Here is a 27,234-nt window from a genome sequence, read left to right as displayed (position 1 = left end):
TTCAAGGAACACCCTTTTATTTATTTATTTTTAAAGACTTTTGAAGGAACGTGGCTAAACTGCAGGCTAATTTCCCTTCAACAGTATATAGAGCACGGGGAAGCTAACAGCCAGCATGGTACAGGTGAAGGCTGTACTATAGATGGAGTTCTTCCTCATTTGGGCTTCCAACCTCCTTTCGGTGTTGCACAATTCAAGAACCACCTCTTCTGCCTCTAAAGCCTGGCTCTTCACCTCTGTGGGAGAGCTAAGCAACCCCCTTCCCTCAGGTACAGGCTGAGGTACAGCTTTAATGTTCTGTACTTCACGGGCCATCTTCCCTAAGTTGTTTTCCAAATTACTAAGCTGCTCCTGCAAGCTTCCAAGGAGTGAACTGATCTGTTTAGAGTGGACCAGCTGCTCCTTCACAGAAACCAAGACAGGGTCTATTTTTAGTGAGGTGCGCGATCTGTCTTTGGTCAAGGAAGCCTCTTCTCCTTCCTGCGACGTCACCGTGGCAAGTTGCAGGATGTTCTTCAGACTGGCGGTGAGGTCACTGAGATCCTGTTTCTGGGAGTGATAGGCGGTGGCTTGATCTCGGATGGCTTCCTGAAGGCTCGCAGGGCCCTTCTGGGCTTCGAAAACTAAGGCCTTTAATTCTTGCAACCTAACTCGGTTGATGTAAGTGGAACCCAAGACGCCGATCACGGCCCCCAACACGGAGCCAATAATGGACCAGTTCTTTGTCTTCTCAGCTCTCGTCCTCTCTTTTTCATGACTTTCCCGGACGGCGGCAGAGAAGAGAGAGAAGGCTTCCCGCTCAGCTTCTTCGGCTGTTAGGTAGTTGATCCGGTACCTTTTCTCTTCCTGTAAGAAAGCCAACAGGTCTTATGAAAAGCCATCACCCCCCCACAAGTCGTCAGGAGTAGGTTAAAAGCCTGAAGAGGCAGAATAAAAGAAACCCAATGCATCAGGCGAGATGGAATGAAGTCGGCCCCATTTTACCACTCCCTGCTCATGTGCCTGTTTCAAGTATTTGCTAAAGTATTTAATATCAAGTGTTTGATATTTGAAGGTGAGAATGAAATATCCCACCTGCTGGTTTCTGCATGTCAAGCTGCTGAGAAACACACAAGTGGGGCCATTTAAAAAAAAAAAACACCTATAAGGTATGCTGATATGCCTGCAGATTTGCTGTCAAGGGTCATCTGCATATGATCTTGGCTTAAAACTACAAAGTGAATGCATACTGTAGTTTTACAGGTAGTCATCAAAGTACCACGGCAATTCAGTCTGGAAGTTTCTGTCGCTAAGCGATGCAGTTGTCAGGGAAAGCGCAGAGGGCACAGTGCGGGTCAGAGAGGCTACCCAGGGGTGTGAAACAAATCAGGGAAGGTATGTGAGGGTCTGGTGTGCAGGTTGGGGATGGTGCAAAAGTTGCAAGGAGTTTTAGGGAGGGCGTAGCATGGGTCAGGTAGAATACACGATGGTGCAGCATAAATCGGGGAAGGGGTGTAAGGATATGGGGGAGGATGTGAGAAGTGTGAAGAGGGTGAGTAAATGGTGTGCAAGAGGCACACCAGGAAGCAGAGATGGTGCAAGGGGATGCATGAATGGCAGACTTCCTCTATGAGGGAAGTGAGCAATTGAAAAAGGTGACAAATAAATACATAAAAATAATAAATACATAAATAAATAACAGGTCAGAGGGGTGAGAAGGTGAGAGAGGCTTGGTACTGTTTTGGGAGAATGAAAGTGGGGTGTAAGTGGGCTGGGAAACGATTGGGAGAAAGGGCAGGACACAAAATCTAATGACTCAATAAGAATCAAAGCAGGAACTCTTGCCGGAAATGTTCCATACACTGACCAGGTTTGTGTATTTTGTTAACTGCAGAATACTGAAGTTTTTTTTTTAAATAAATCACAAGAGGCTACATTCACACACTACCCTAAGCTAGAACAGATCATATTGCATAAAGTAGACATAAAACTGATACCTGATTGTAGGATTCATCAAATGTTCTTCAAGAAACACTCATTTGATGTGCGCGCTTTAAAGAATAGAACGGAATCTTTTGCATCCTTACTTCTAAAAACTCTATGCAGGAACCCAGGAACAGACGTTTCTAGCCTTGTTAGAATGCCATCAGTTGGTATAGCAGTACTGAGTTGGACTGGTCTATCATTTCAGCAACAAACATCCATCATATGGTCTAGGTAGCAAACTGGAATCTCCCCAACCAGACTGCCAAATTCACTTAGTTTTTCAGAATCAGAAGCACCAACGTATACAGAAAATGGTTCATTCATTCATTCATTCATTCATTCATTCATTCATTCATTCATAAAATTTATATAATGCCCAATTCACTCACGGTGACTCCAGGCAGCTTACAGAATTAAAACCCCAAATAATTCTTACCCAAACCAACCATTTAATGGGCTCCATATCCCCCTGGGGTCCCCAAGCCTACACGTCTTCATGGCCTTTCAAAAGGATATTGGTAGGTACCAATGGCATCTCCATGCGGATGATATTCCACAGGGAGGGAGCCACTGTGAAGAAGTCCCTTCTTCTTGGTCCCACTCGATTGGAGTTCCCCAACCTTTCTGGCCTTGCGGACCAGCGGGGAGTGGCAGGGTGGGAAAGGGGATGGTTCAACATGAGCAACCAGCAAGCAACTGTATGCACTGCAGCTCAATTTGCTCCCTTGCACACGCTCACTCGCTTCTTGCACTAGTGGCACACGTGTTTGCCTGCAGCCTGTTTCCAAATGGCTCACAGCCTCAAAGTGGGCTGCGGCCTGGGAGTTGGGGACCCTGGTACCCCTGAAGAGGGGGAACCTATAACATTTTCTGCCTCCCTGCTCCAGTGGCTCAGGCAGATCCATGGAAAAGACAGCCCTTCAAATAACCTGGTCCCAAACCATGTAGGGCTTTAAAGGTGATAACCAGCACTTGGAATTGTACCCAGAAGCAAATCAGCAACCAATGTAGCTCTTGCAAGAGAGGGAACGGATACATGTGCCTATCCTAAACACTCACAAAATGATGCAGGCCACTGCATTAGTATTGGTCCATTTATATTACCAATACTGACTGGCCCCAGCTTTTGGCATTAGGATTAGTGGATGAAGCTGGGATCTTGGATCTTTAGGCAAAGCAAGCGCTATGAAGTTTGCCTCTTAAAATGGGCACAGCCACACACACCTGAGGGGTGTTTTTAAACCAGGTAAAAGTAAAACCCATTTAAAATGGGGCAAAGCCCATTCCGGAGCTTTTAAGAATGGTACCAAGGAACTTTACAGAAGACTCAGTGTTAATAAAAGAGTTTGGGGCCCCAACTGCAACCCTGGGACCTCAGAATTCCCCTAGTCAAAAATCACCAAGGATTGCCGTTTCACCAGGGGTTGCCTGCCTGATTAACATGGATGAGCGCAATCTGCTCCTCAGCATGATTTGTTCAAGAGTAAATTTCAAAAACTCTAATGGGATTTACCTCCTAGTAATTAACAGAATGCTGATTAGAGGCCTACACGGAAAGGAAGATGCCAGATGTTCAAGCTAGTAAAGGATGAGGAACACAAGACATTATTGCTGAGGGATGCTGGATAATTGGGATAGACAAACAATACCCCAAAAAAGGCAGTTCATTGATTATAGGCAGGCTTTTAGATTGTGTTGAATAGGTCATATTGTAAATTGTGTTGTTTTTTTAAATGAGAAACCCGGCTCATCTCATTTGGTTCTAGACCAAAACCTATACATAGGTCAGGAAGTCACAGTGCAGACCGAACTTGCAAAACAGATCAGGTCCAGATTTACAAAGTTATACACCGGTAATCCTTGATTTCCAACCACAGTTGCGTCCAAGATTTCTGTTGCTAAGCAAGACAGGTGTTAACTGGATTTTGCCCCATTTTACAAGCTTTCTTGCCACAGTTGTTAAGTGAATCACTGCAGTTGTTCAGCTAGTAACATGGCCGTTAAGCGAATCTGGCTTCCCCATTGACCTTGTTTGTCAGAAAGTTGCAAAAGGTGACCAAATGTTGTGGTTAGTCGGCAGCAGGTGCAGACGGCTGAGGAGAGCGAGGACTCAGATGAGGAGCCAAGACCATTAGGGAATGGACTGCTGCCTTCGGAGATTGTGGGGGTTGGCAGCAGTGATGAGGAGTTTCCTGAGGAGCCTGTGCCAAGTGCACGTGAGTGTAGGATTGCTCGGAGGAAAGAACAGCACGGGTGACTTGGGAGTAAGGCTGCAAGGTAATGGCCCCCCCTCCAAGAAGATTAAAGCCAGCTGTGAACAAACATACTTTGCAGAAGGCAAAGGCGTTTTGAAAGTCATGGACATTCCAGTATCCTGAGTTTGTATTTGAACATTTTTGTCTTGGAAATTATTTCTTGTCTGTTATCTTTTAGCAAGCCTCACACAATTTGGCAAGGCTTGTGCTTATTACAGCTAATTATTTTGTAAAAGCATTACAAGGTTTTTGTTCTTTTTGGATTGTGTTTAATTTGTTGGAAAAGGGCGTGGGTCAGAACATCAAATGATTCTGGGACATTGCAACCGTCATAAGTATATGGCAGTTACCAAACATCCTAATTTTGGCCACCTGATCATGCGGATGCTGCAACTGTTGTTGAGTGTGAAAAATTGTCACTTTTTTCAGTGCCATTGTAACTTTGAACAGTCACTAAATGAATGGCTGAGGACTACCTGTATTCTCCTTTTATTTACTTTAGTCTATATGGAAAATATATATTGACAAAAATTGGACTGAAGAAGGTGGTCACGGTTTCAAAATTGAAGGAAAAAACATGAATAACCTGCACAACGCTAATAATTCTGTTCTGATAGTTGGAAATGCAAATGATCCACAAACTCTAATAATGAAAGAGAAGGAACATGGTGGAAAAAAAATAAACAAAATGAAATGTAAAGGCAGCCGGTGTAGCAACCAGCCTTTGAACTGACAATTAAGATACTAAACTGGTAGATAGCACCTGGATTAACTATTGGTAGAAAAAGAACTAACATCCAAAATATGCCACATGGTAATGCCTGGTGGAGCAGCCATGAAGATCTTGCAAAAGATATTCAAATGGTGGGACCTACGATCAGAATGGTGTAGAAAAATGATCTTCCCTTTGAAAGTCTTAGAAGTGAAGGTTGGAAATTCGACTTGAAGGAATATCAATGTTGTTGTTTTTTTGAACTTTGGTGTTGGAGAAGATTCTACAGAATATCAATTAAGAAAATACACCAATGGACCATTGAACAAATGAAGCCAGAGTGTCTCTCAAAGATATAAATAACCAGGTTCAAATGATCATACTTGGTGCGCGTTAGGCAGAGACCTCACTCTCTAGAGGAGTCTATAATGCTAGGAAAGATGGATGGAAAAAGAAGAGGGCGACCATCAGCAAATGAATGGACTCAGTTATAGATGTGATGGATACACCATTGGAAGACCTCAAGAACGTGACTGAAGTCATTTATAACATCACTAGCAAATAACAGGAACCCTGGAAGTCCACAAAGCCATCAGATTAAATCTACTGTGTAACAGAAGCCCAAGAAAAGGACTGAGATCAGGAATAAGGCTGTGCATGGCCTCGTCCCTGTGATGACTAATTTTTCTCATCTTACAAATTTCAATAGTTGCCACTAAAAACAGAGCCTTAAATGCCTCGTTCTACTCTAAGTTTTCTTTCTTGGTCACAGAAGTGTGTAGCCAAGAAATATAAAGCAGGTTTTAGATCCTGCGCAGTTGGTTTCTTTCAACGTTGTGTGTAATAGGTAATGGTAGCATTTGCTTTGGGAAAGAGCAGTGTGATTCTTCTGCTTTACGAGATGGTTGCCTTGCCCCGTTTCCCCCTTGGAAGAGACCCCTTGTGCAAACACATCTGGGGCGCTGGGAAGCATCTCCCTCTGCTTGGCTTGACAGCCAGGTCAGTGAGGTGATAGGAGCAAAGACCCCTTCCTTGTTTCTCATGACCAGCCTCTCCCATGGGAGCAGAGCTGGGCCCTCTGCTTTTTTTAATGCATCAGGAAGCACATTTTGGAGGGAAGCAAAGGGAAGATGGAAACAGCTTCAGCAATGAATGCAAAGAGCAGAACAAATAGGCTGAAATTCGGTGAGCGCAAAGGCTCCAGTTTACAAAGGGATTGTCGGGATCGAACTTTCCTGATGTGTTTGCTGAAGTCGCACGATTGAATCCTGTCGTTCAATGGGCAGTGGACAGATCAGATCAGTGGGCAGATTTGATTCCTTATTGCACTATTATTAAGTGTTGTACCTGATGACTCTTGACTCTTGATGAATGTATCTTTTCTTTTATGTACACTGAGAGCATTTGCACCAAGACAAATTCCTTGTGTGTCCAATCACACTTGGCAAATAAAGAATTCTGTTCCGTTCCGTTCCATTCCATTCTTTCTCTATTCTATTCTATTCTATTCTATTCTATTCTATTCTATTCTATTCTATTCTATTCTATTCTATTCTATTCCATTCCATTCCATTCCATTCCATTCTTTCTCCTATTCTATTCTATTCTATTCTATTCTATTCTATTCTATTCTATTCTATTCTATTCTATTCTATTCTATTCTATTCTATTCTTGTTCTATTCTTGTTCTATTCCTGTTCTCTTCCTGTTCTAGTTCTGTTTCTGTTTCTGTTCTGTTCTATATCAGGGGCTCTGACCATACAATAGCTACGCCATCTACGTTTGTGATGTGTGGCGCCATCTCAGCCACAACGGAGCTCATTTCAAGGAAGTCTATGGGGAGATAAAAGCTGAAGAGTGAAACGTTTGGATCTGATACTTGAAGGTGTGAGGGACTGTAGCCATAATGAATAGCCATATTCATTTAGGGAAACAATCTGTTCCCTCGGAGCCTTTGGTCCAGCTCTTCCAAGCTTATCAATTCATTGTCAAATTGCAATTTTGCAAGGTGACAAAAAGGGGTAGAATCTTAAATTCGTGGGAAATCATACAAATTGCACATAACACATTTTTAGTTGTGTCAAATTAAGTTTACACCTTTGTGCTATTCGAGTTTTGGAACATGCGGTTCAGGGAGTTGTTTTGGAGACTCCAAAGAGAGAGCTAGGAGGGGTTCATGCCAGTTGGTATTTACCTTTCGTAAATACGAGTCTTTTGAGTAGAACCTAAACCTCACCATGTTTCACACAACACTTATTTCCAGCAAGCATGCTAAGCATTGCAGCTGGAGAAGTGGATGACCTTAGCAATTCAGCTGGAGAAACAGAAGAGCCCTGGATGGTTTGATCCTGGGCTTCCTAGGAACATCTGGCCAGCTGCGACAAAAAAGTTGTAAAACGGGGCAAAACTCACTTAACAAACGTTTCACTTAGCAGCAAAGGTTTTGGGCTCAGTTGTGGTCGTAAGTCAAGGACTACCTGTACCTCCATGGTTTCATTCACAACTGTTGCAGGTTCCCCAGTGTCAATTTTGTGACCTTCTAGCAAGCAAAGTCAATGGGGAAGCCGGGTTCACAACTGTGACGACTGCAGTGATCCACTTAACTATTGTGGCAAGAAAGATCATAAATGGACAAAGCATCACTGAACAACCAACGGACTTAGCAACAGAAATTTGGGTTCAATAGTGGTCATAAGTCAAGGACTACCTGCATTCCAGCCTGTGAAACTAGTCAATATTCTAGTATCAAGAAGCACATTCCAGAATTCCTTTCTGGGAGATGCATGAATGAATTAGTTTTCTCTGTTGTGTAACCTGACCTGCATAGCAAGTCCTGGCCATCCATCAAGTACGATGTACAAAGCAGGTAACTCTGAAATTCTGTGTACATAACAGTAGGAAAAGACGCTAAGAGAGCTGCATTCTTTTACTCTGCGCTGAAGGGCAAAAATGGATGAAATATTTTGTTTCGACTCTTTTTCCTCCCACCCTATCCCCCCCACCCATTTATTTCTGTATCCACAAAATTAAACATGTATATTTTGGGAATAGAAGGAATGTCAGACCTTCTTAAAAGTACTTCCCAAAGGAAAGCTAGACGGATGGCAAGCTGGCAAACAGCAAGGCATGGGAACCATGACCAAAAGAAAAAGAAATTACTGCTAAAAATATTACAAATAATTAGAAGGAAGAGAGCAACCAGGGAAACAGCCGGATTGCTAGTCGACAAAAGGTTTGCTAAAAAAGGGAAGGACTGCAGGGAAGTTTCCTGAAATTTTTGTTTTGGAAAGATATACGTGCCAGGGATGGTTTTCTTGGGAAAATAATCTGAAGGATTAAGTGAAGCAGAAGTGACCAGTGATGGAATGCAAGAACACACTGACAAACTGGATTTTGATGAAACCCATTAAAGAATTCTTGGATTATTTTAAAATCTAAAATCACTGACCATCAAGAAGAAATAGCAATAGCGCTTAGACTTGTATACTGCTTCATAGTGCTTTACAGCCCTCTCTAAGCGGTTTCCAGAGCCAGCACATTGAACCCAACAATCCGGGTCCTCATTTTACTAACCTCAGATGGATGGAAGGCTGAGTCAACCTTGAGCTGGTCAGAATCAAACTGCTGGCACTGGGCAGAGTTAGCCTGCAATACTGCATTCTAACCACAACTCCAGAAATAGGCAATTCTAATTAAAATTAGCTTTCCCTGAATGCATTGAAAAGTTCCTGACATAATGCTCAGTTTTAAAAAGGCAGCCAGATCATTGTTGGCTTATTAATCTACCACCTGAGAGATGACTGGACTTAATTTGATAACCGTTTTTACTACAGTCGTAGTAAAAACATGGTCGTTAAATGAATCCATTCTCCCACATGGGTGCTTTCTGCTGGAAGCCAGCAAAAAACATTGCAAATCGCAGTCACATGAATCACACAATGCTGCAACCAGCCTTAAATACGACCCAGTTGCCAAGCATCTGAAATGCAGTCATGTCACTGGAGGATGTATGTGTGTCCAGGAGCTGATATGGAAGAAAGAGTTCAAGGCATAACATGTTGTCTCTGTAAAGCTGAATACATCTTAAAATTTCTCAGCCCCTAATTCTAAATAAAAACAGAACAAAAAAACATACTAGGATAAAAAGAGGTATTGGTGGACTGTATGTGACAGTAAGAATCTTGGTGGTGCAGTGGTTAGAATTCAATACTGCAGGCTAACTCTCTGCTCACTGCAAGGAGTTCGATCCTGACCGGTTCAAGGTTGCCTCAGCCTTCCATCCTTCTGAGGTTGGTAAAACGAGGAACCAGATTGTTAGGGGCAATATGCTGATTTTGGAAACCACTTAGAGAAGGCGGTAAAGCACTGTGAAGCGGTATATAAGCCTAAGTGCTATTGTTATTTTAAATGCTGTAGCAGCTAGGAAAGGCTGAGTAACGTATGTTCTCTGCTTTAAGAACAGGGACAAGAGTTTTGCACAACACTATTGTATTGCCTATTACACGGATGACAATCTCTCACTCAGCCTGCCGGATCTAAAGCATGACTCCATGTTTCTCAAACTTTTAAGATGCGTGGACTTCAAGTCCAAGAATTCTCCTGCCAGCCAAGAATTTCCCTACCAGAATTCTGAGAACTGATGCCCATGTATCTTAAAGCTGCTAAGGTGAGATAATCAGAAGGGATGCTTGCACCCACAAGCTCTAGGAAGCTTACATTTCACCTATATTTTGGAAACCACGTGAGAAAAGAGAAACACCCTCCCAGGTCCTCTAAAGCAAGTCACGCAAACACTCACTAGTTCATATCTCAGGGAAGGCAAGAAATAGAAATGAGGTTCAGTTCTGTGTAGCTTTTCAAGATCAACCAAAATCAAGTGCTGCCACCTACCTGCCTAAAATCTCCTTTAATTATTAGTTACTCCGTGGATCCATCCATGGCAACACTATTGGGCCTGACTCCACTTACATGTTTACACCACGATTAGCTTGAAGCTGTCACCAAAGGATTTTTATACAAGTAGTCCTTGGCTTACAACCGTAAATAGAGCCAGCCTGCACTTCACAGTTGTAAGTCATGAGGGTCGTAAAACCGATGGATCAGGGGGATGACTCCTTCAATCTCACCCAATTTTGCAAACTTTTTTGCAGAGGTTATTAAGCAAATGTGGCAGTTGTAAAACGACCATCGCAGTTGTTAAGTAAACACCACAGTCATTAAGTGAACTAATGGCTTGCAATGGACATAGTTTTAGCCAAAAACCAGAGCACCCAGTTTGGTCACATGATGGGGGGGGGGAGATAACTAGCATAACTAGCCCCAACTCTAATTGACTAGTCATATGCCAAGAGCAACTTGTAAACTAAGTGCTTTTCTAAACTAAGTTTCAGGAATGCATGTTCTCTGTCCAATACCACTTTTTATTCTTGTAAGACCATACTTGTATTATGGGAAAGAAACCATGGAAAGCTGTGTAGCATGTGCCCCAGCTCACATACCTCAACACATCTAATCTAACCTAAGCTGCGTTCAGAAAGACCAAACCAAAAGGAAAGCGCAATTATTCAAAATAATCAATAAAGAAAAATCTCTCTCCCCAGAATAAATTTACCAAAGCCAATTATCCAAATGTGATTGGTAGCTAGTTGCAAAAATGTGCTCCGTGTATAAAAGGTCAGCCTATTGTTAGCATTTTTGCTGATTAGCTGAACGTTTCATTTCTTTCCACAAAGGCTCCGGCGGTATAGGATTTGGTTAAGTTCCCTCCTAATTGAAAAAAACATTTCCATAACCAGTCAGCGAAACTGTGACAGGTTTTTAATTGGAAATTCTATTTTCCATATTCATGTTTTAACACAGGGGTGGGCAACAGTGGCAACTTGACGATCTGTAGACTTCAACTCCCAGAGTTCCTGAGCTTGCGTGGTTGGCTAAGGAATTTGGGGAGTTGAAGTCCCCAGATTGTAAAGTCATCATAGTTGTCCATCCTTGTTTTAAAATGTCAATTTGAAGCAGTTCCAAAATGATGGGGAATAAAAGCCCAAACATAACTCAAATTCAAAAAGGGAAAGCCGACTGATTCAAATGCCTCCAACATCTGGGACTCTTCTTACCTGCAATAATTTGTGCTCCAATGTTGCCAGTTCCAGATACTGAGCGTCCTCACGTGAAACTCTGTCTAAACGATCCCGGATTTCTTTCAATTTCAGCTGCTGAGTCTCCCATGTGTCACGGGTTTCTCGTACAATTCCTCGAGCAAACATAAACTGTTTTTCAGCCTGGAAGACATTAGCAAAAGGGAAAGTTGACTGTTTGCTTATCCGAGAGCCTAAATAGGACACAACGGAACTGCAAAAATTCAGATTGCCACTGGATGGCAACAAAGAGTAAAGACTGTTTTGAATCTTTCCACCCATCTAGTGGTCGGGTTGAGTTTGCAGCCCAGATCCACAGCCTTGGCCGAATCCACCAGAATGAGGTGGATCCTAGCTTACTTCAACTAGCATATTTTGGCCGTGTTCATGTGAATTCTGGCAATGACAATTCTTGCAACTTCTAGGCACCAGACTGAGATAAACAACCTTATGTTAATAATAGTAGATGTGCTGCATAAAGGATGGGATGCAAATGATCAGAGAAATATACACTGCTCAAAAAAATAAAGGGAACACTTGACTTCCGGTGATGAGATATGGGCGAACGGAGGTCCTGAAGCTCGCTCTGGGTTTCATGCTATCTCCTCTTGCTATTGGAGTGACCCTTAGGGGTGCACGCATCTTGTAGAGAAATGTGCCAGTGTGGGGAGACTCAAGTCATGGCATGGAAAAAGCGATTCTCATCGCGACGTAGAGAAACCCTGTAGAGACCGACAAGAGACTGTCAGCAATGGAGGTCCTAAAGCCTTGATCATTGCATACAAGGGGAAGCGAGTGAGTGACAGACTGTAACTAATTAATTATTGTATAATAAGGTTGATATATCTATATTTAGATTTGTAAATATTTGAAATATTATTTTATAACACTATTTTGAGATTTGAGATTCTATAGTATTTATAGATATACAGGTTAATATTATTTAAATTTAAATAGAGGAATTTGATATATTATTAAGAATTACAAATCCAGATATTTGATTTAGAAATTAGCTGTAAAAGTGTTCTGGAAAATATATATATATATATTGATAAGAGAGGTTAATCCTGTAACATATCATATTATTTAGCGTAGTGGCCATTTATAGTTGATATTTCTTAATAGTGAATGTTAATTTGGGACAACGTATTTAATATAATACAAAAACAAAAACAAATTTTACAAGAAATGACTTATGTCACTAATGCAACGCTTAAAACTGGAAAGAAGACTTCTTCAATACAAACAACTGCAATGCCATCAACCTCAGTGATGGCACAAAAGACAATTGAAGAAACTTCATCTGGAGAAAAACAACCTATCATCACGAATGCCAATATTCAATCGACCCTTCTTACTTTACAAGAGTCCATGCTGAAGCTTCAGGAAATAGTGGTAAAAAATCATATTGAATCAAGAGCTGAAACAAATGAACTAAAAGAAGAGATGGGAAACTTAAAGACAGAAATGAAACTAGACATTCTAAAGCTGGATCAAAAAATTGAAACAATACAGCAAGCACTAGAAAGGAATGAATCAACAATAAGGGAGGTTGAGAAAAGAACAGAAAAAACGGAAAAGAAGCTGGAAATGGTTGGTCAGCAATTAAGAAATGTGAGTAAAGAAATGGACGACTCCTTGGTATATTTGGAAATGGATAAGGCAGCAGCATATCTAAGATTCCAAAATATAATGGAATCTAAAGAAGAGGATTTAGAACAAGTGATGGCAGGAATATTAGCAGACCTATTGGAAAAAGATAAGGATGATATTCTGAAAGAGTTAGACAAAGTATACAGAGTGAGCACAAATTATGCAAGACAAAATAAACATCCAAAAGAGGTCCATGTGAGATTTGCCAGAAGGAAAGTTCGAGGTATTATATATAAAATTTCTAGAGAAGAAACAATTACATACAAAGGGAAAGAAGTCTTGGTGCTTAAACAAATCCCAAGAAGAGTGAGAGAGCAGAGGCGAGATTATAAATTCTTGGCGAACCAATTAAACCAAAAAGTTATCATATTTAGGTGGTTAATCCCAGAGGGCATGCTAATCACTGGAAGAAAGAAAAATTAAAGTAGACTCCGTGGAAAAAGCCCAAGATTTCTACGAACGATTGATAGGCCATGAAGTAGTAGAGACGAGTTAGAAATGAATTCGCGAGACGACCAAGACTACCAAAAAAATAGAGATGGGAATTGTAGGAATTCAAAAAATAAACATCAAGAGAGAGAAGAACTGAAGATGCACAATCAGCCACAAAGAAAGACAGGAGTAACTACAAGACAAAGAGCAAGAGTCAATTAGGTGATGGATGAAGAAAAAAAATACTATCAATTAACATAAATGGCCTAAACTCTAGGATAAAAAGGAAAAGAATATTAACCAAATTAATTAAACAAAATGCAGATATAATATGTTTACAAGAAACTCATATAAGGAAGGAAGAAGAAAAAAATTTAGAATGCCCCAAGCTAGGGAATTTGTATATGTCGCCAGCAGATTTTAGGAAAAAGAAAGGGATAGCAGTATATGTGAAAGACGATATGAAAGCAGAGCCAATTTGGATAGACCCCAATGGAAGAATTCTGATGTTACAAATTTGGATTAAATCAATTCTAATTCTACTAGTGGTAATCTATGCCCCTAACGATAACCAAAAGGAATTTTTTAAACAATTACATGAGAAATTAGTGAAATTAGATAAAAGGAATATTTGTATCTTGGGAGATTTCAATGCTATTGTGGACCACCAGAAAGATCATAGTAGTGGGGGAGGGGGGGGAGAAGAAAAAAAAAGAGAACTACCAAAAACATGTGAAGAAATGATGATTGAACTAAATTTGATAGACATGTGGAGGAAATTAAACCCTGAGAAAAAGCCATTTACATTTTACTCCAACCCTCACCAATCATGGACACGAATTGATATGGTGTGGATGAATGGTGAATTAGTAAATGAATTAAAAGAGATTGAAATCTTACCAAATGAATGGGCAGATCATAACCCGATCCAGATAGTGTGGAAAGGCAGGAAGAAACCAAGGAAAAGGTGGACCTTAAATACACAGTTAATTAAAGAGAAAGAATTTATAAATAAACTTGACGAGGAATTAGACTATTTTTTAAAAGAAAATAATAATGAGGCAACTACAAAACAGAATATTTGGGATACAATGAAGGCAGTAATAAGAGGCATAACGATATCATACACTGCTAAAAGAAATAAAGAAAAATATGCCCAACAAAATAAATTAGAACAAAGAATTAGGAATTCAGCTGCAAAACACCCCAAAAGATTGCAAATTGAAAAAACAGATGATAATAACTAAACATAAATTGAATTTAATCGAACAAGAAGGAATGGTCTCAAAGTTAAATACAGCCAGACAGATATTTTTTGAACAGGCCAATAAACCAGGAAGGTAGTTGGCCTATAAACTTAAAAAAGAAAAACAAAAAAGATTGATCTACCAATTAATAGATGAGAATGGGGATGCCCAACAAGGGATAGAACAGAAAAAAGAAATTGCATGTAAATTTTTTGAAGAGCTTTATAAAAAGGAGGTAAATGAGGATATAATAAGAAACTATTTGGGTATTACTAAAGATAAAATAATTAAGGAGATGAAGGAAATGTTAATTAGAGATATTACGTGGCCCGAGTTAAAAGCAGCAATAGAAAACCAAAAGAACAATACAATCCCAGGACCCGATGGGATACCAGGGGAACTTTATAAAAAAATACAAGAACAAATAAGATCTCTTATGGTGGAAGATATAATGAGGTCCTACTAGCAGCAAGAATGCCGGATTCATGGAAGGAGATATTGATATCGTTGATTCCGAAAGAAGATTCAGATTCACGACATATACAAAACTATAGGCCAATTTCCCTGTTAAATACTGATTATAAAATATTTACTTATAGCAAATAGATTGAAAAAAATATTGAATGAATATATACATAAAGATCAAAACAGATTTCTTCCTAATAGACAATCAGGAATAATTTAAGGATAGTATTAAATGTTTTGGAATACTACAAAGCCCACCGGAAAAATAAATAGCCCTTGTATTCTTGGATGCACAGAAGGCCTTTGACAATTTAAATTGGCAATTCCTAATTCAATAAATTTACAATATGAATCTAGGCACTAAGTTTGAAAACATTGTGACTACAATTTATGATTCACAAAAGGCGAATATAATTAATGGAGAGTACACACGCTCAGTAAAAATAGAGAAAGGAGTCAGGCAGGGATGTCCATTATCCCCCCTGCTCTTCATATTATCTGTGGAAACATTGCTTACACGAATTAGACAGAACCCAGGAATAAAAGGACTAAAAATTAAAAAAGAAGATGCAAAACTCTAATGGAAAATAATTATAATAAATTATTACAGCAAGTTAAAAAAGATTTAGAGATATGGGTTAAATTGCAAATCTCCTTATTATGGAGGATTGCCACTATAAAAATGAATATTCTGCCCAAATTTATTTACTTATTCCAAACAATACCAATAAAAATACATAAAAATTACTTCGTGGAACTTAACAAGATAATCACCAAATTTATCTGGCAAGGGAAAAAACCGAGGATAAACCTAAAGGCAATACAAGATATGAAGAGCAGGGGAGGTATAGCACTCCCAAATTGGGAATTATATTATAGTGCAGCCTCCTTACTCTGGTTGAAAGAGTGGATAAATCTGTCAAATAAAAGGATCTTATTTTTAGAAGGCCATGATTTACAGAGGGGTTGGCATGCATTTTTATGGGACATTGGGAAAATTAAGCAGAAGTATTTCCACAGACATATAATTAGTGATTCCTTATTGGCTAATTGGAACAAAATAAAAAAACATTATTTAAAAATCCCAATTTGGATCTCAACGATAGAGGCGATGATACATCCAAACAATCTAGATCTTAATAAAATGATAAAATACAAAGACCTTCTTGATGCGCAAGGAACTTTAAAATCATGGCAAGATCTCCAAGAACAAAGGCTACAAGTAGACCAGTGGGCTTACTTGCAAATTCAAAATAGATATAGCCAGGACAAGAATAATTTTGGAATTTATACTAAGGCACAACAAATAGATAAAATTTTATTAGGTCCAGATTAAAAAAATATAACTAAATTTTATAATTATTTACTAGAGACGGAATTAGAAGAGGAAGTAGTCAAAGGCAACATGATAGCTTGGAGCAGAAACATAGGACGTAGCATTACATTATTAGAATGGGAAAAGGTTTGGACAAGGAATAATAAAATTACAAGATCAGCAGCATATAAAGGAAATGCCTATAAAATGTTTTATAGATGGCATCTCTCGCCCTTGAGAATAGCGAAAATGTCTCCTAACATGAATCCGAACTGCTGGAAATGTAAAAAGAAACAAGAAACATTTTTTCATATGTGGTGGTCCTGCACTGAAGCCCAAAGATACTGGCATAGAATAAAAAAATGGTTAGAGGAAATAACAGCGGAGCAAATTGAATTAAAATCAGAATTCTTCCTATGGGGATATTTAATAGACAAATTCCTAAAAATGTTAAATATATAATACTGCATATTCTTACTGCAGCCAGAATAACCTTTGCACAGTGTTGGAAACAAGCAGATATTCCAACAGTGGAGATGGTTATACAGAAGATAACAGCCTGTGCAGAGATGGACAAGTTAACCTTAGCACTTAAGGAAAAAGAAACATCAGAATATTATAGAAGCTGGGAATGCTGGTATGATTGGATAGAACAAAAATAGAAAATATATTAGTAAATAACGTAAAATGTAAATCATAATTATATATTCACAATAAGATGTATTTGTAAATGTATCACCAATATTGATAACAAACAAGGAACCATAGACTGTCGATAGTAGAATTGTTAGTTTTTAAATCTTTTTCTTTTTTTCTATTTCTTTTCTTTCTTCTTCTGTGTGTTGTGTTTGTTTGATATTTTGGTTTTGTAATCAATAAAGTTTGTTTTAAAACAAAAAAATAAAGGGAACACTTAAACAACACAATGTAACTCCAAGTCACACTTCTGTGAAATCAAACTGTCCACTTAGGTAGCAACACTTATTGACAATCCATTTCACATGCTGTTGTGCAAATGGAATAGACAACAGGTGGAAAGCATAGGCAGTTAGCAAGACATCCCCAATAAAGGAGTGGTTCTGCAGGTGGTGACCACAGACCACTTCTCAGTTCCTATGCTTTCTGGCTGATGGTTTGGTCACTTTTGAATGCTGGCGGTGCTTTCACTCTAGTGGTAGCATGAGACGGAGTCTACAACCCACACAAGTGGCTCAGGTAGTAGAGCTCATCCAGGATGGCACATCAATGCGAGCTGTGGCAAGAAGGTTTGCTGTATCTGTCAGCGTAATGTCCAGAGCATGGAGGCGCTACCAGGAGACAAGCCAGTACATCAGGAGACGTGGGGGAGGCCGTAGGACGGCAACAACCCAGCATCAGGACCGCTACCTCCGCCTTTCTGCAAGGAGGGACAGGAGGAGCACTGCCAGAGCCCTGCTAAATGACCTCCAGCGGGTCATAAATGTGCATGTCGCTGCTCAAACAGTCAGAAACAGACTCCATGAGGGTGGTATGAGGGCCTGACATCCACAGGTGGGGATTGTGCTTACAGCCCAACACCATGCAGGATGTTTGGCATTTGCCAGAGAACACCAAGATTGGCAAATTTGCCACTGGTGCCCTGTGCTTTTCACAGATGAAAGCAGGTTCACACTGAGCACATGTGACAGACGTGACAGGATCTGGAGACGTCATGGAGAACATTCTGCTGCCTGCAACATCCTCCAGAATGACCGGTTTGGCAGTGGGTCAGTAATGGCGTGGGGTGGCATTTCTTTAGGGGGCCGCACAGCCCTCCATGTGCTCCCCAGAGGTAGCCTGACTGCCATTAGGTACTGAGATGAGATCCTCAGACCCCTTGTGAGACCATATGCTGATGCAGTTGGCCCTGGGTTCCTCCTAATGCAAGACAATGCTAGACTTCATGTGGCTGGAGTGTGTCAGCAGTTCCCGAAAGACGAAGGCATTGATGCTATGGACTGGCCCGCCCGTTCCCCAGACCTGAATCCAATTGAGCACATCTGGGACATCATGTCTCGCTCCATCCACCAACGCCACGTTGCACCACAGACTGTCCAGGAGTTGGGGGATGCTTTAGCCCAGGTGTGGGAGGACATCTGCCACCTCACCAGGAGCATGCCCAGGCATTGTAGGGAGGTCATACAGGCACATGGAGGCCACACACACTACTGAGCCTCATTTTGAGTTGTTTTAAGGACATTACATCAAAGTTGGATCAGCCTGTAGTGTTTTTTTCCACTTTAATTTTAAGTGTAACTCCAAATCCAGACCTCCATGGGTTGCTAAATTTGATTTCCACTGATAATTTTTGTGTGAGTTTGCTGTCAGCACATTCAACTATGTAATTAACAAAGTAATTAATAAGAATATTTCATTCATTCAGATCTAGGATGTCTTATTTTTGTGTTCCCTTTATTTTTTTGAGCAGTGTAATATTTCTAATACACATGGTCTTTGCCCTTTTGTTTAGTGTCTGTTTGAAGTTACAACAGCACTAAAAAATGTGACTTATAACTGTTTTTCACATTTATGACTGTTGCCACTTCCCCACTCAGACAATTGGCAACTGGCTCATATTTATGACGGTTGCAGTGTCCAAGGGTCATGTGATCACCTTATGTGACCTTCTGACAAGCAAAGCCAATGGGGGAAGCCAGGTTTACAACCATGTTACTAACTCAACAACTGCAATGATTCACTTAACAACTATGACGAGAAAAGACATCCAATGGGCAAAGCTCACTTAACAACTGTCTTGCTTAACAACTGAAATGTTAGGCTCAATTGTGGTCGTAAGTCTCTTCATCATGTCATCCGCTATGCACACCAAAGACAAGGAGAAGGTTTGGTTGTTACCATTTTAACAGCCTTTTGTTATACTGTGAAAATTGTTCCTTTGGGACAACTGTTGTACCTCATCCTTTCAATTGTGAACTTACAACCAGGCTGCTGGGGATTCAAGAGAGCCCCTAGTTAAGATTCTGCACAGTTCAGAGAGCCTCCAAATCCCAATCCTGGTTGGCCCTGCCCACCCCTCCTCTCCTCTCCTCTCCTCTCCCCTCCCAGGAGTCCCCACAGGGCCCATTTTGGATGCAGGGCACACAGAGAGGCTCGGGGAGGGCGAAAAATGGGCCTCCTGGAAGTTCAGGAAGGCTGGAAACGGGGCCATTTCTGGCTTCCAGAGAGCCTCCGGAGTCTGGGGAGGCTGTTTTCACCCTCCCGGAGGCTCAAGGAAAGCCTCTGAAGCCCAGGGAGGGCAAAAATGCCCCCCCTGCCATGGTGCAGGAGGCCAACTAGGCCACACCCACCTTGGCCACGCCCTCCCAGCAACCAGACAGAGAACCCGTTGCTAACATTTTTGAAGCCCACCCCTGCTTACACTTCATTTAGTGACCATCAGAAGTTACAAAGGCATTGAAGACAGTGACTTATGACCGGCTTTCTCTCTTACAACCACTGCAGCACCCACGTGGTCACATGATCAAATCTCAAGTGCTTGGCAACTGGCGTGTATTTATGACGGTTGCACTGTCCTGGGGAGGGTCATGTGATCATCACTTCCCACCTGGCTTTCAACAAGCAAAGTCAATGGGGGAAGCCAGATTCACTTAACGGCCGCATGATTCATTTAACAACAACACAGCTGTTTAACAACCATGGCAAAAAAAAAAGATTGTAAAAGAAATGGGGCAAAACTCACCTATCTGCCTCGATTTAACCACAGAAATTCTGGGCTCAGTTCAGTGGTGGGTTTCAATTTTTTTTTTACCACCGGTTCTGCGCCAAACGCACATTTCATGTGTACGCAGAGGGTTGCCTAAGCTTCTCCTGCAATCTTGCACTCTGCCTGTGTCTTCCACAGCTGACGTGCGGCAATCCACTGTGCCGCACGAAGCAGCTGAGGTTGAAAAGCAGGAAATAAAGGTCAGAATAGAGCCGAGGCAAGAGGCCCAGCAGCTGATCGTTGGAGCAAACCAGTTCGCTCACATGATGATCGTCAGAGCTACAGATTTAGCCAAACTGGGCTGAACTGGTAAAATACCACCACTGGCTCAGTTGTGGTCGTAAGTCAAGGACCACCTGTAAGCAGGCATTCCCACCCCAAAGAGAAAGAAATGATACCCCAATGCACCCATTATCCTTTCATTACCTCAGCCACTTTTCCCTGGGCTTCTCGGACTTCGTTGATGCCCACAAATTCCTCGTATTTGTCCCACCAGCTTTGTGTGGTTGCAGAGATTCGCTGAACGGAGTGTCTTCCCAAATCCTTTCCAGCTCCAGAGAGGCGACAAAGAAAAACTTTAGCCGTTTCCATTGCGTTGGCCGCTTCAGGCTTTTTGGAGGCCGGAGAGCAGTACATCCTCACAAAAGATAACAAATGGGGACGTTGCATTTTGTGATGCGCTGACAAGAAGTGAACTAGCAAGTCTGGGCACTTCACGGGAGCTGTGCACGCAAGGACACCATTGCAGGGGGGGAAATACCTGCCAGGAGACAGAATCAAAGGCAACAAGAGTACCATGTCAGAAATCCATTAAAAAAAAAGAATTAATCTACAAAGGTTTTTAAAAAGCAAACCACGGGTTGAAATGAGTGTTCAAATTAACCCAGCACTGATGATGTTCCCTAGTTTCATAATGAAAGATATGCAAGAAAAAACGTGCAGCTCAGAGAGTGCCCCAAACTCCAAATGAATCTCTACATCCATAGAATGATATGACATGTGGACTCGCTACACCCAAATTTAACAGAAGAAAAAAATATAACACAGTTGGAAGAGACCTTGGAAGTCTTTTAGTCCAATCCCTGCTCAAGCAGAAGACCCTAGATTAACTTTCCAGACAAACGACTGTCCAATCGCTTCTTAAAAATCTCTTCTGAAGGCAAGATGTTCCAGTGATTCATTGTTCTCACTGTCAGAAAAAAGAAGAGTGAATGAGAGGAAGGAAGGAAGGAAGGAAGAAGGAAAGCTTTTCCTGATGAGAAAAAAATCACAGTCTCCCATACTCCATAATTTTTGTATTTCTAGCTTCCACCCTGTATTCTCTCCCTCTCTGTTGGGTGGAGAAATTCAGCACATACAGTACATGTTTTGTCTGGATGAGAAATAGAAACATTGAAGATTCTTAATTCTCTTAAGCTAATTGGTTGATCTAGATAAACAGGCAGAGAGGTCCACATCAGTTGTGCTCACATTCTCATTTTTCCATGCAATAAATTTAACTCAGTTTCTATTTCAGTTTGCAAATTTAGGAAAAAGAGCCCCTCAAACTTGCAAAAAACCCCATATATTCATATTTCTGGAAGCAAATCTGATGTAGGCATTTATATATATGTACAGCATTTTCCTTAGGGGATGTGGTGGCTCAATGGCTAAGACGCTGAGCTTGTCGATCAGAAAGGTAGGCAATTTGGCGGTTCGAATCCCCAGCACCACGTAACGGAATGAGCTCCCGTTACTTGTCACAGCTTCTGCCAAACTAGCAGTTTGAAAGCATGTAAAAATGCAAGTAGAAAAATAAGGACCACTTTGATGGGAAGGTAACAGTGTTCCATGTGCCTTTGGCGTTTAGTCATGCTGGTCACATGACCACGGAGACGTCTTCGGACAGTGCTGGCTCTTTGGCTTTGTAACGGAGATGAGCAATCTAGAGCCGGAAATGACTAGCACGTGTATGCAACAGGAACCTTTACTTTACAGCATTTTCCTTACAAATAGTCAAGTTTGGAGGAGCTTACTTCTCACTTATACATTTTTGTGCGCACATTTTCTTCATGTGCTATATACAGATTTTTTGAAGTATACCACCACATTTTTAAAAGCATAGGAAACTGAAAGTTTGGAGAAAGAGACGGCTGCAAACATTATTTCTAAATAAGCTCGGTTTTGAACCTTGAAGAACTAGTTGCTAATCTTCCATTTTGAAGCAAGGATCCCAGGCAGTGGTAACTGGGATTCAATGCTAGGCAATTCTTGGATGGCATGATTTTTTATTTAAGACTCTTTCTAATGCGGCCACTAGATTATCGCAAGCAATTAAATCTCTGAGTGGTTTTTCACCATGAGATCGATTTCAGATTAGCTGTCTGGAGGGGAAAGAAGGATTGTAGGACACAATTACCCGGTGGTTCCATTCCTGCTTTGCTGACTAATTCCAGATGGTGCAAGCAATCGTTGTTTCAGATTATTTTACTTTGCTATGGACTTCTAAAGGCTTTATCTGCCCCTCATGCTTTTTAATCTCTACATGAAGCCAACACTGAAGATTACTACAAAATATGAGAATGATACTACAAAATATGAGAATGAGGAAAATATAATTTATAATGTGCATAAGGAAAAAACCTTGTAAACAAAGAAATGAAAGAGAGCAACGGATTATATGATTAAAAGGGTAGGGAAAATGGAGAGCAATTTTGATTTAAAAAAATAATTAAAATTCTATGGAAGTAAATGGAGTAGATAAAACAAAGAGCTTCCAGCAAAATGACTGGAAATTAAAATACAAATCATGAGAAGATTTGGGATGAAAGTAAAGTAAAGTAAAGGATGCGGGAAGATTTGCATGGAAATGATAGTTATATTGATATGAATGAATACCTCTTTGTATAATGTTGTTATCCTGAAAGCTGTCCCTAAACAAGTTACAGATGTTAGGAATGGAGATATCTATAAAATCAGACATAAAAATTTAGTCTAGACATTTGGAGTCAAGAGCCATCAATGCTCCTTATGACAGCATGTCATCATCCAGGCCAGTTCTACCATCCTGTGGTCTTCTTATCCAAGCACAGACATTGTTCTATCGTAGTTCACATTAGCTGAGACAGAGATAAACACACTTTTTTACCCATAGTAGCTTTTTTTTTTAAAAAAAGAAAACTTCTCTGCACAGTTTCATGTTGTGCGTCAGTTATGCACATTCCTGGAGCAGGCAGTTCTGCTCAGGGGTGCTCATGCCCCATGTAACCTCTTGATTGGATTGCTATAATTGTGCTCTTCATGGGGCTGCCCTTGAAGCCTATTCAGGAGCTTCACCTGGAACAAAAGGGGGCAGCATGAGCAGTTACATGTGTCTCTAGAGTGGCACATGCGTGTAACATGCTCTGCAAGCGGTAACTCTACTCGTGTGTAACTCTGCTCTGCAAGAGGTATTGATTGCCAATTTGCTTCCAGGCTCAATTCAAGGTGCTGATTTGGACCTTTAGAGCCCTATGTCACATCTCCTGGGACCAAGTTATTTGAGGATCTGTCTACACCCGAGGCAGTGTGATCGCTCAGCGGTTAAGACTCTGAGCTTGTCAGCTGAAAAGCTGATAACCCAGGTTCGAGACCTAAGCACCATGCGATGGGGTGAGCTCTCATTTTTGCCCCAGCTCCTGTTAACCTAGCAGTTTGAAAGCATACAATTATCCTCTTTTAACGACCCCATAATCCCTTGCGGGGTGGAGTCTGGGCAACTGAATGGAGCTGAGTGTTTACTGGCCAGATGCCCTTCCTGTCACCAATGCGGAGTTATATTCAGCAGATATATTCTCAGTGTGCCCAGAGAGAGAAATATCTGCCTCTACTTAGGATCAAACTCACAGTCTCCCAACTGTGAGGCAAGAGCTCCACCTCTAGGCCACTGCACCACTCTTCAAAAGCATGCAAATGCAAGTAGATAAATAGGTACCACTTCAGTGGGAAGTGAACAGCGCTCGGTGACATCATGCTAACCACATGATTGAAGAAAATTCTTCAGACAGCGCTGGCTCAGTGGCCTTGAAACAGATATGAACACCACCCTTAGAGTCAACTAAAACTAGCAGAATAAAATATGCAGGGGCTCTTTTACCTTTACCTACCTCTACCTGATTATATCTGCTCATGTCAGGCACAAGGAACCAGAAATTAGAGGAAGAGCTGATCAAAGTGGCATGTTTATGGTTGCTGGCCTACAGGAATCTTGCAAGACTAAAGCATTCACTATATAACTACTAGATAAATGTTGTGAAGCTTTAGAGGGGGTCTTCCTTCAGCTGCTTCCTCCTGACAAGTGACTCAAAGCTAATCAGGTGTTTCACTCCTTCCCTCAACTCAGTGCCAGATTCCACCATTGGGGCTGACAGAAGGGGTACTCTATGGGTCTAGTTCATGAAGCAGTTATAATTGGCAAGACGCAGGAGATGGGCCTTTAGTCTCATGGTTCCTACCCTGTACAACATTATTTCCTCATAAAGTGAGACTGGCCCCATCTCTGACGTATTTCTAGAAGTCCCTTAAAACACGGTTGTGACATCCGGCTTCCCAAGGAAGTAGTAAACTGGTGAGATGGCTGTATTGCCTCTAATAATAAGTTTTTCAGCTAATCTGCTACTATTAATTCTGATTGGAGATCTTCTTTGTGGGATGTTTTTTTAATTGTTAGTTTTTATGATGTAGTTTTATTGCATGCCATCCAGAATGATGTTCTGTGAGGGGGTGGCCACATGATGTAAATAAATAAATAAATCGGAAAAGTGGGGGCTGGCAAGGGGGGAGAAAAAAATGGAAATTAAAGACTTGTGAAAAGAAGGAAGCTGGTAGATCAAAATGGACTGTAGACAGTCACGATTATCGCAGCCTAAAGTGCCTATCGAAGACTAAAGTGGAACAAGGGGTGGCAAACGGACATCTTCTTCGCATATACAGCTTCCTTAGAAGGCTGAAGAGAATATTGCCCATAAGACACTGACAGCCATCATAATTAACCCATTACACGAGGGGAAGAAACAGAACGTAGAAATAGCACTGTTAGCTGCCTATGGATCCAACACGAGAATGTGTGAAGTCTGCATATGTTAAAGTTGCAAGTTTGGAAAACACTGCTTTAAAACATACGATCAAACACATGTACATAAGCTGATGTTTTATGGCCATCTTGCTATATTGTTCATTGGAAAGGGAACAACAGCAAGGAATTCATTATAGCTAATGAATACTGCCAAAACTGCTTTCTATAAACAATGAGCTACTCATAAGGCAGCCACCCACAGAATATGACCTATCTCTCATAGTCCCTAAATTTTAAGAGGTATATCAACTCTTTCATTCTAATGCCCAGATTTACACCTTTAGAAACAGTGTTATCCCTTATGGCTTTATCTTATTTAAATGTCCAAGTTACAGCTATGGGATAAAGCAATTTCCCCAAACTCACCTCAGGATACCAGTTATGGTGTCCCCAGGCCAAAGAACTCAAATTCTATCATTTCTATTTGAAATTGAGGGTCACTGGATGTACAGCTTCCCTGAATCCAACAGTATGGCAACAACATTGTTGACTGAATTGTAAAATATATTTTTTTATTATTTGTTTTAAAAGCTCCTATTATTTCTTGTTCTTTCTGGACAACCTTCAAAATCCTGTTTTCAGTCCATCTTTCCCAAAGTAAGCACCATGCTGTTACAATTCTCACTCATCCTTGCGAGGAGAGCCAACAAGAGATGTTCCCTGTTGCAATTCAACATTTTCAAAAACACTATAGACTTCAGTGCTTCCCAACTTCCATAACTTGAAGATGTGTGGACTTCACCTCCCAGAATTCCCTGGCTGCCTTCAGAATTCTGGGAGTTGAGGTCCACACACCTTCAAGTTGCCAAGGTTGAGAGACACTGCTACAAAGCCTTGAGGAAGGCTCGGTTAATCTCCGTATGAAAATCCTTTCATGCTCCAACAGTAAGATCATCTTCAGAGGTCCGTTTTGCAGGTACCCTGTTGTTGTTTTTTAAATCTAACCTGTAATTTACCACCTTTGTTTTTAAGCTCTGTCATTATTATTTCAATTATTCCGGAAAGGAATCCGATGTTTGACATTCTATAATAAAGTTTTAATGTTGTAACCGCTTCCTGCTTTGTACCAATTTTTGCTAAGGCGGCACTTGGGAAACTTGCAAATGAATTTATAGATTGCTACGTTTAAGAGAAGTGGAAATCAAATTGCGATTTCAGGGGAATTAAGCCTCCTTGGCTGACCCACTGGATCTCAAAAATTAGAGCTGCACGCATGCAGGAAGTTATTTCTTCCATCTCCCCCACCCCTTGGGTGCTTTGTTGCCCCCCCCCCCCGCCCCCACAATCCTAAAGCCTTCCCACGTGCACGTTTCCCGGGACCGCAGCAACCCCCAACCCTGCTTCTCTGTGACCCGAAGGGACCCCTTCATTCATTCATTCACTCACTCGCTTGCTACGACGTTCCCCCTCCAGTCCGCTGCACGCTTCCTTCCTCGGGTTCACATGCCGCCGAGCCGGAAGCGGGCAAAAGTCGCGGCGGAAACAATGCAAGGCTCTCTGTGGATGTAGGGAAACGCAATCCGAGAATTTAGGACCAAAAGCGAAAGTCTTCAATAGCTACGGACGTTTTTTGAGGACGGTGGGGGTGGTGTCATTCTACCTTTAGCAAATCTATGATTGCTTATTCTATCCTATGACTATTATTAAGTGTTGTACCTGATGACTCTTGACTCTTGATGAATGTATCTTTTCTTTTATGTACACTGAGAACATATGCACCAAAGACAAATTCCTTGTGTGTCCAATCACACTTGGCCAATAAAGAATTCTATTCTATTCTATTCTAAGCCGGCGAAAACCCTCCCGCATTAAATTATAGTTTCATTCAAGCGGGTGGGAGGCGCTTCTCATAAAAGCCTTTTTTTAAAAAAACTACTGAACATCTATCCCTAATTGGTCATTTCCACCAATCTGATTGTCCACAGCAATGCATGTATTTTTATATAATTTTGATAATATATTTTTATATAATTTATAATACACACTCGCTGGAGTTCTTCCTGTAGAACAGAAAAGAATAGATGTAGCTGTGGCTTAGCTGTGTGATCTTTACTACAGAGACCTTGGGTATATTTCGTATATCTATCTACATCTATATAAATATATAAATATGTATATGATGTGACACACATACATGGGGTATAGGGAGGGCATGTATATGTATGTATGAATGTGTGGGTCTCTGTGTGTATATACATTAATACATATGTATGAACGGAGGT

General features: G+C 40.9%; 1 protein-coding gene across 3 annotated transcripts; it reads right to left on the bottom strand.

The window, feature by feature from the left end:
- On the bottom strand, window positions 1–26,487 carry CCDC51 (coiled-coil domain containing 51). Of its 3 annotated transcripts, XM_087923445.1 has the most exons (5): window positions 26,399–26,485; window positions 20,979–21,109; window positions 20,347–20,680; window positions 11,046–11,210; window positions 1–846 (listed from the first exon to the last, which is right to left on the bottom strand). In XM_087923445.1, exons 3-5 carry the CDS (start codon window positions 20,587–20,589, stop codon window positions 67–69), a joined length of 1,188 nt encoding a protein of 395 aa, XP_087779571.1. In that variant the 5' UTR covers window positions 20,590–20,680; window positions 20,979–21,109; window positions 26,399–26,485; the 3' UTR covers window positions 1–66. The 3 variants fall into 3 exon arrangements, with proteins under 3 accessions (XP_087779571.1, XP_026573749.1, XP_087779570.1); XM_026717964.2 differs by lacking the exon at window positions 20,979–21,109 and having other exon boundaries at window positions 26,399–26,487; XM_087923444.1 differs by lacking the exon at window positions 20,979–21,109 and having other exon boundaries at window positions 26,407–26,483.
- Between the last annotated feature and the right edge of the window lie 747 nt (window positions 26,488–27,234).

This window comes from Pseudonaja textilis, chromosome 2 (genome assembly GCF_049901715.1).
Source record: "Pseudonaja textilis isolate UNSWEBS1 chromosome 2, rPseTex1.2, whole genome shotgun sequence".
Lineage (NCBI taxonomy): Eukaryota > Metazoa > Chordata > Lepidosauria > Squamata > Elapidae > Pseudonaja > Pseudonaja textilis.
This window is presented reverse-complemented; position numbering and strand designations above follow the sequence as displayed.

Excerpts from the sequence above, each read along its gene's own strand:
- CCDC51 (XM_026717964.2), bottom strand. The coding sequence starts at position 20,589 with ATGCAACGTCCCCATTTGTTATCTTTTGTGAGGATGTACTGCTCTCCG. Across the intron at positions 11,211-20,346 it reads CCCAGGGAAAAGTGGCTGAG|GCTGAAAAACAGTTTATGTT; the intron begins GTAATGAAAGGA and ends AATGTCTTCCAG. Across the intron at positions 847-11,045 it reads TGGAGCACAAATTATTGCAG|GAAGAGAAAAGGTACCGGAT; the intron begins GTAAGAAGAGTC and ends GCTTTCTTACAG.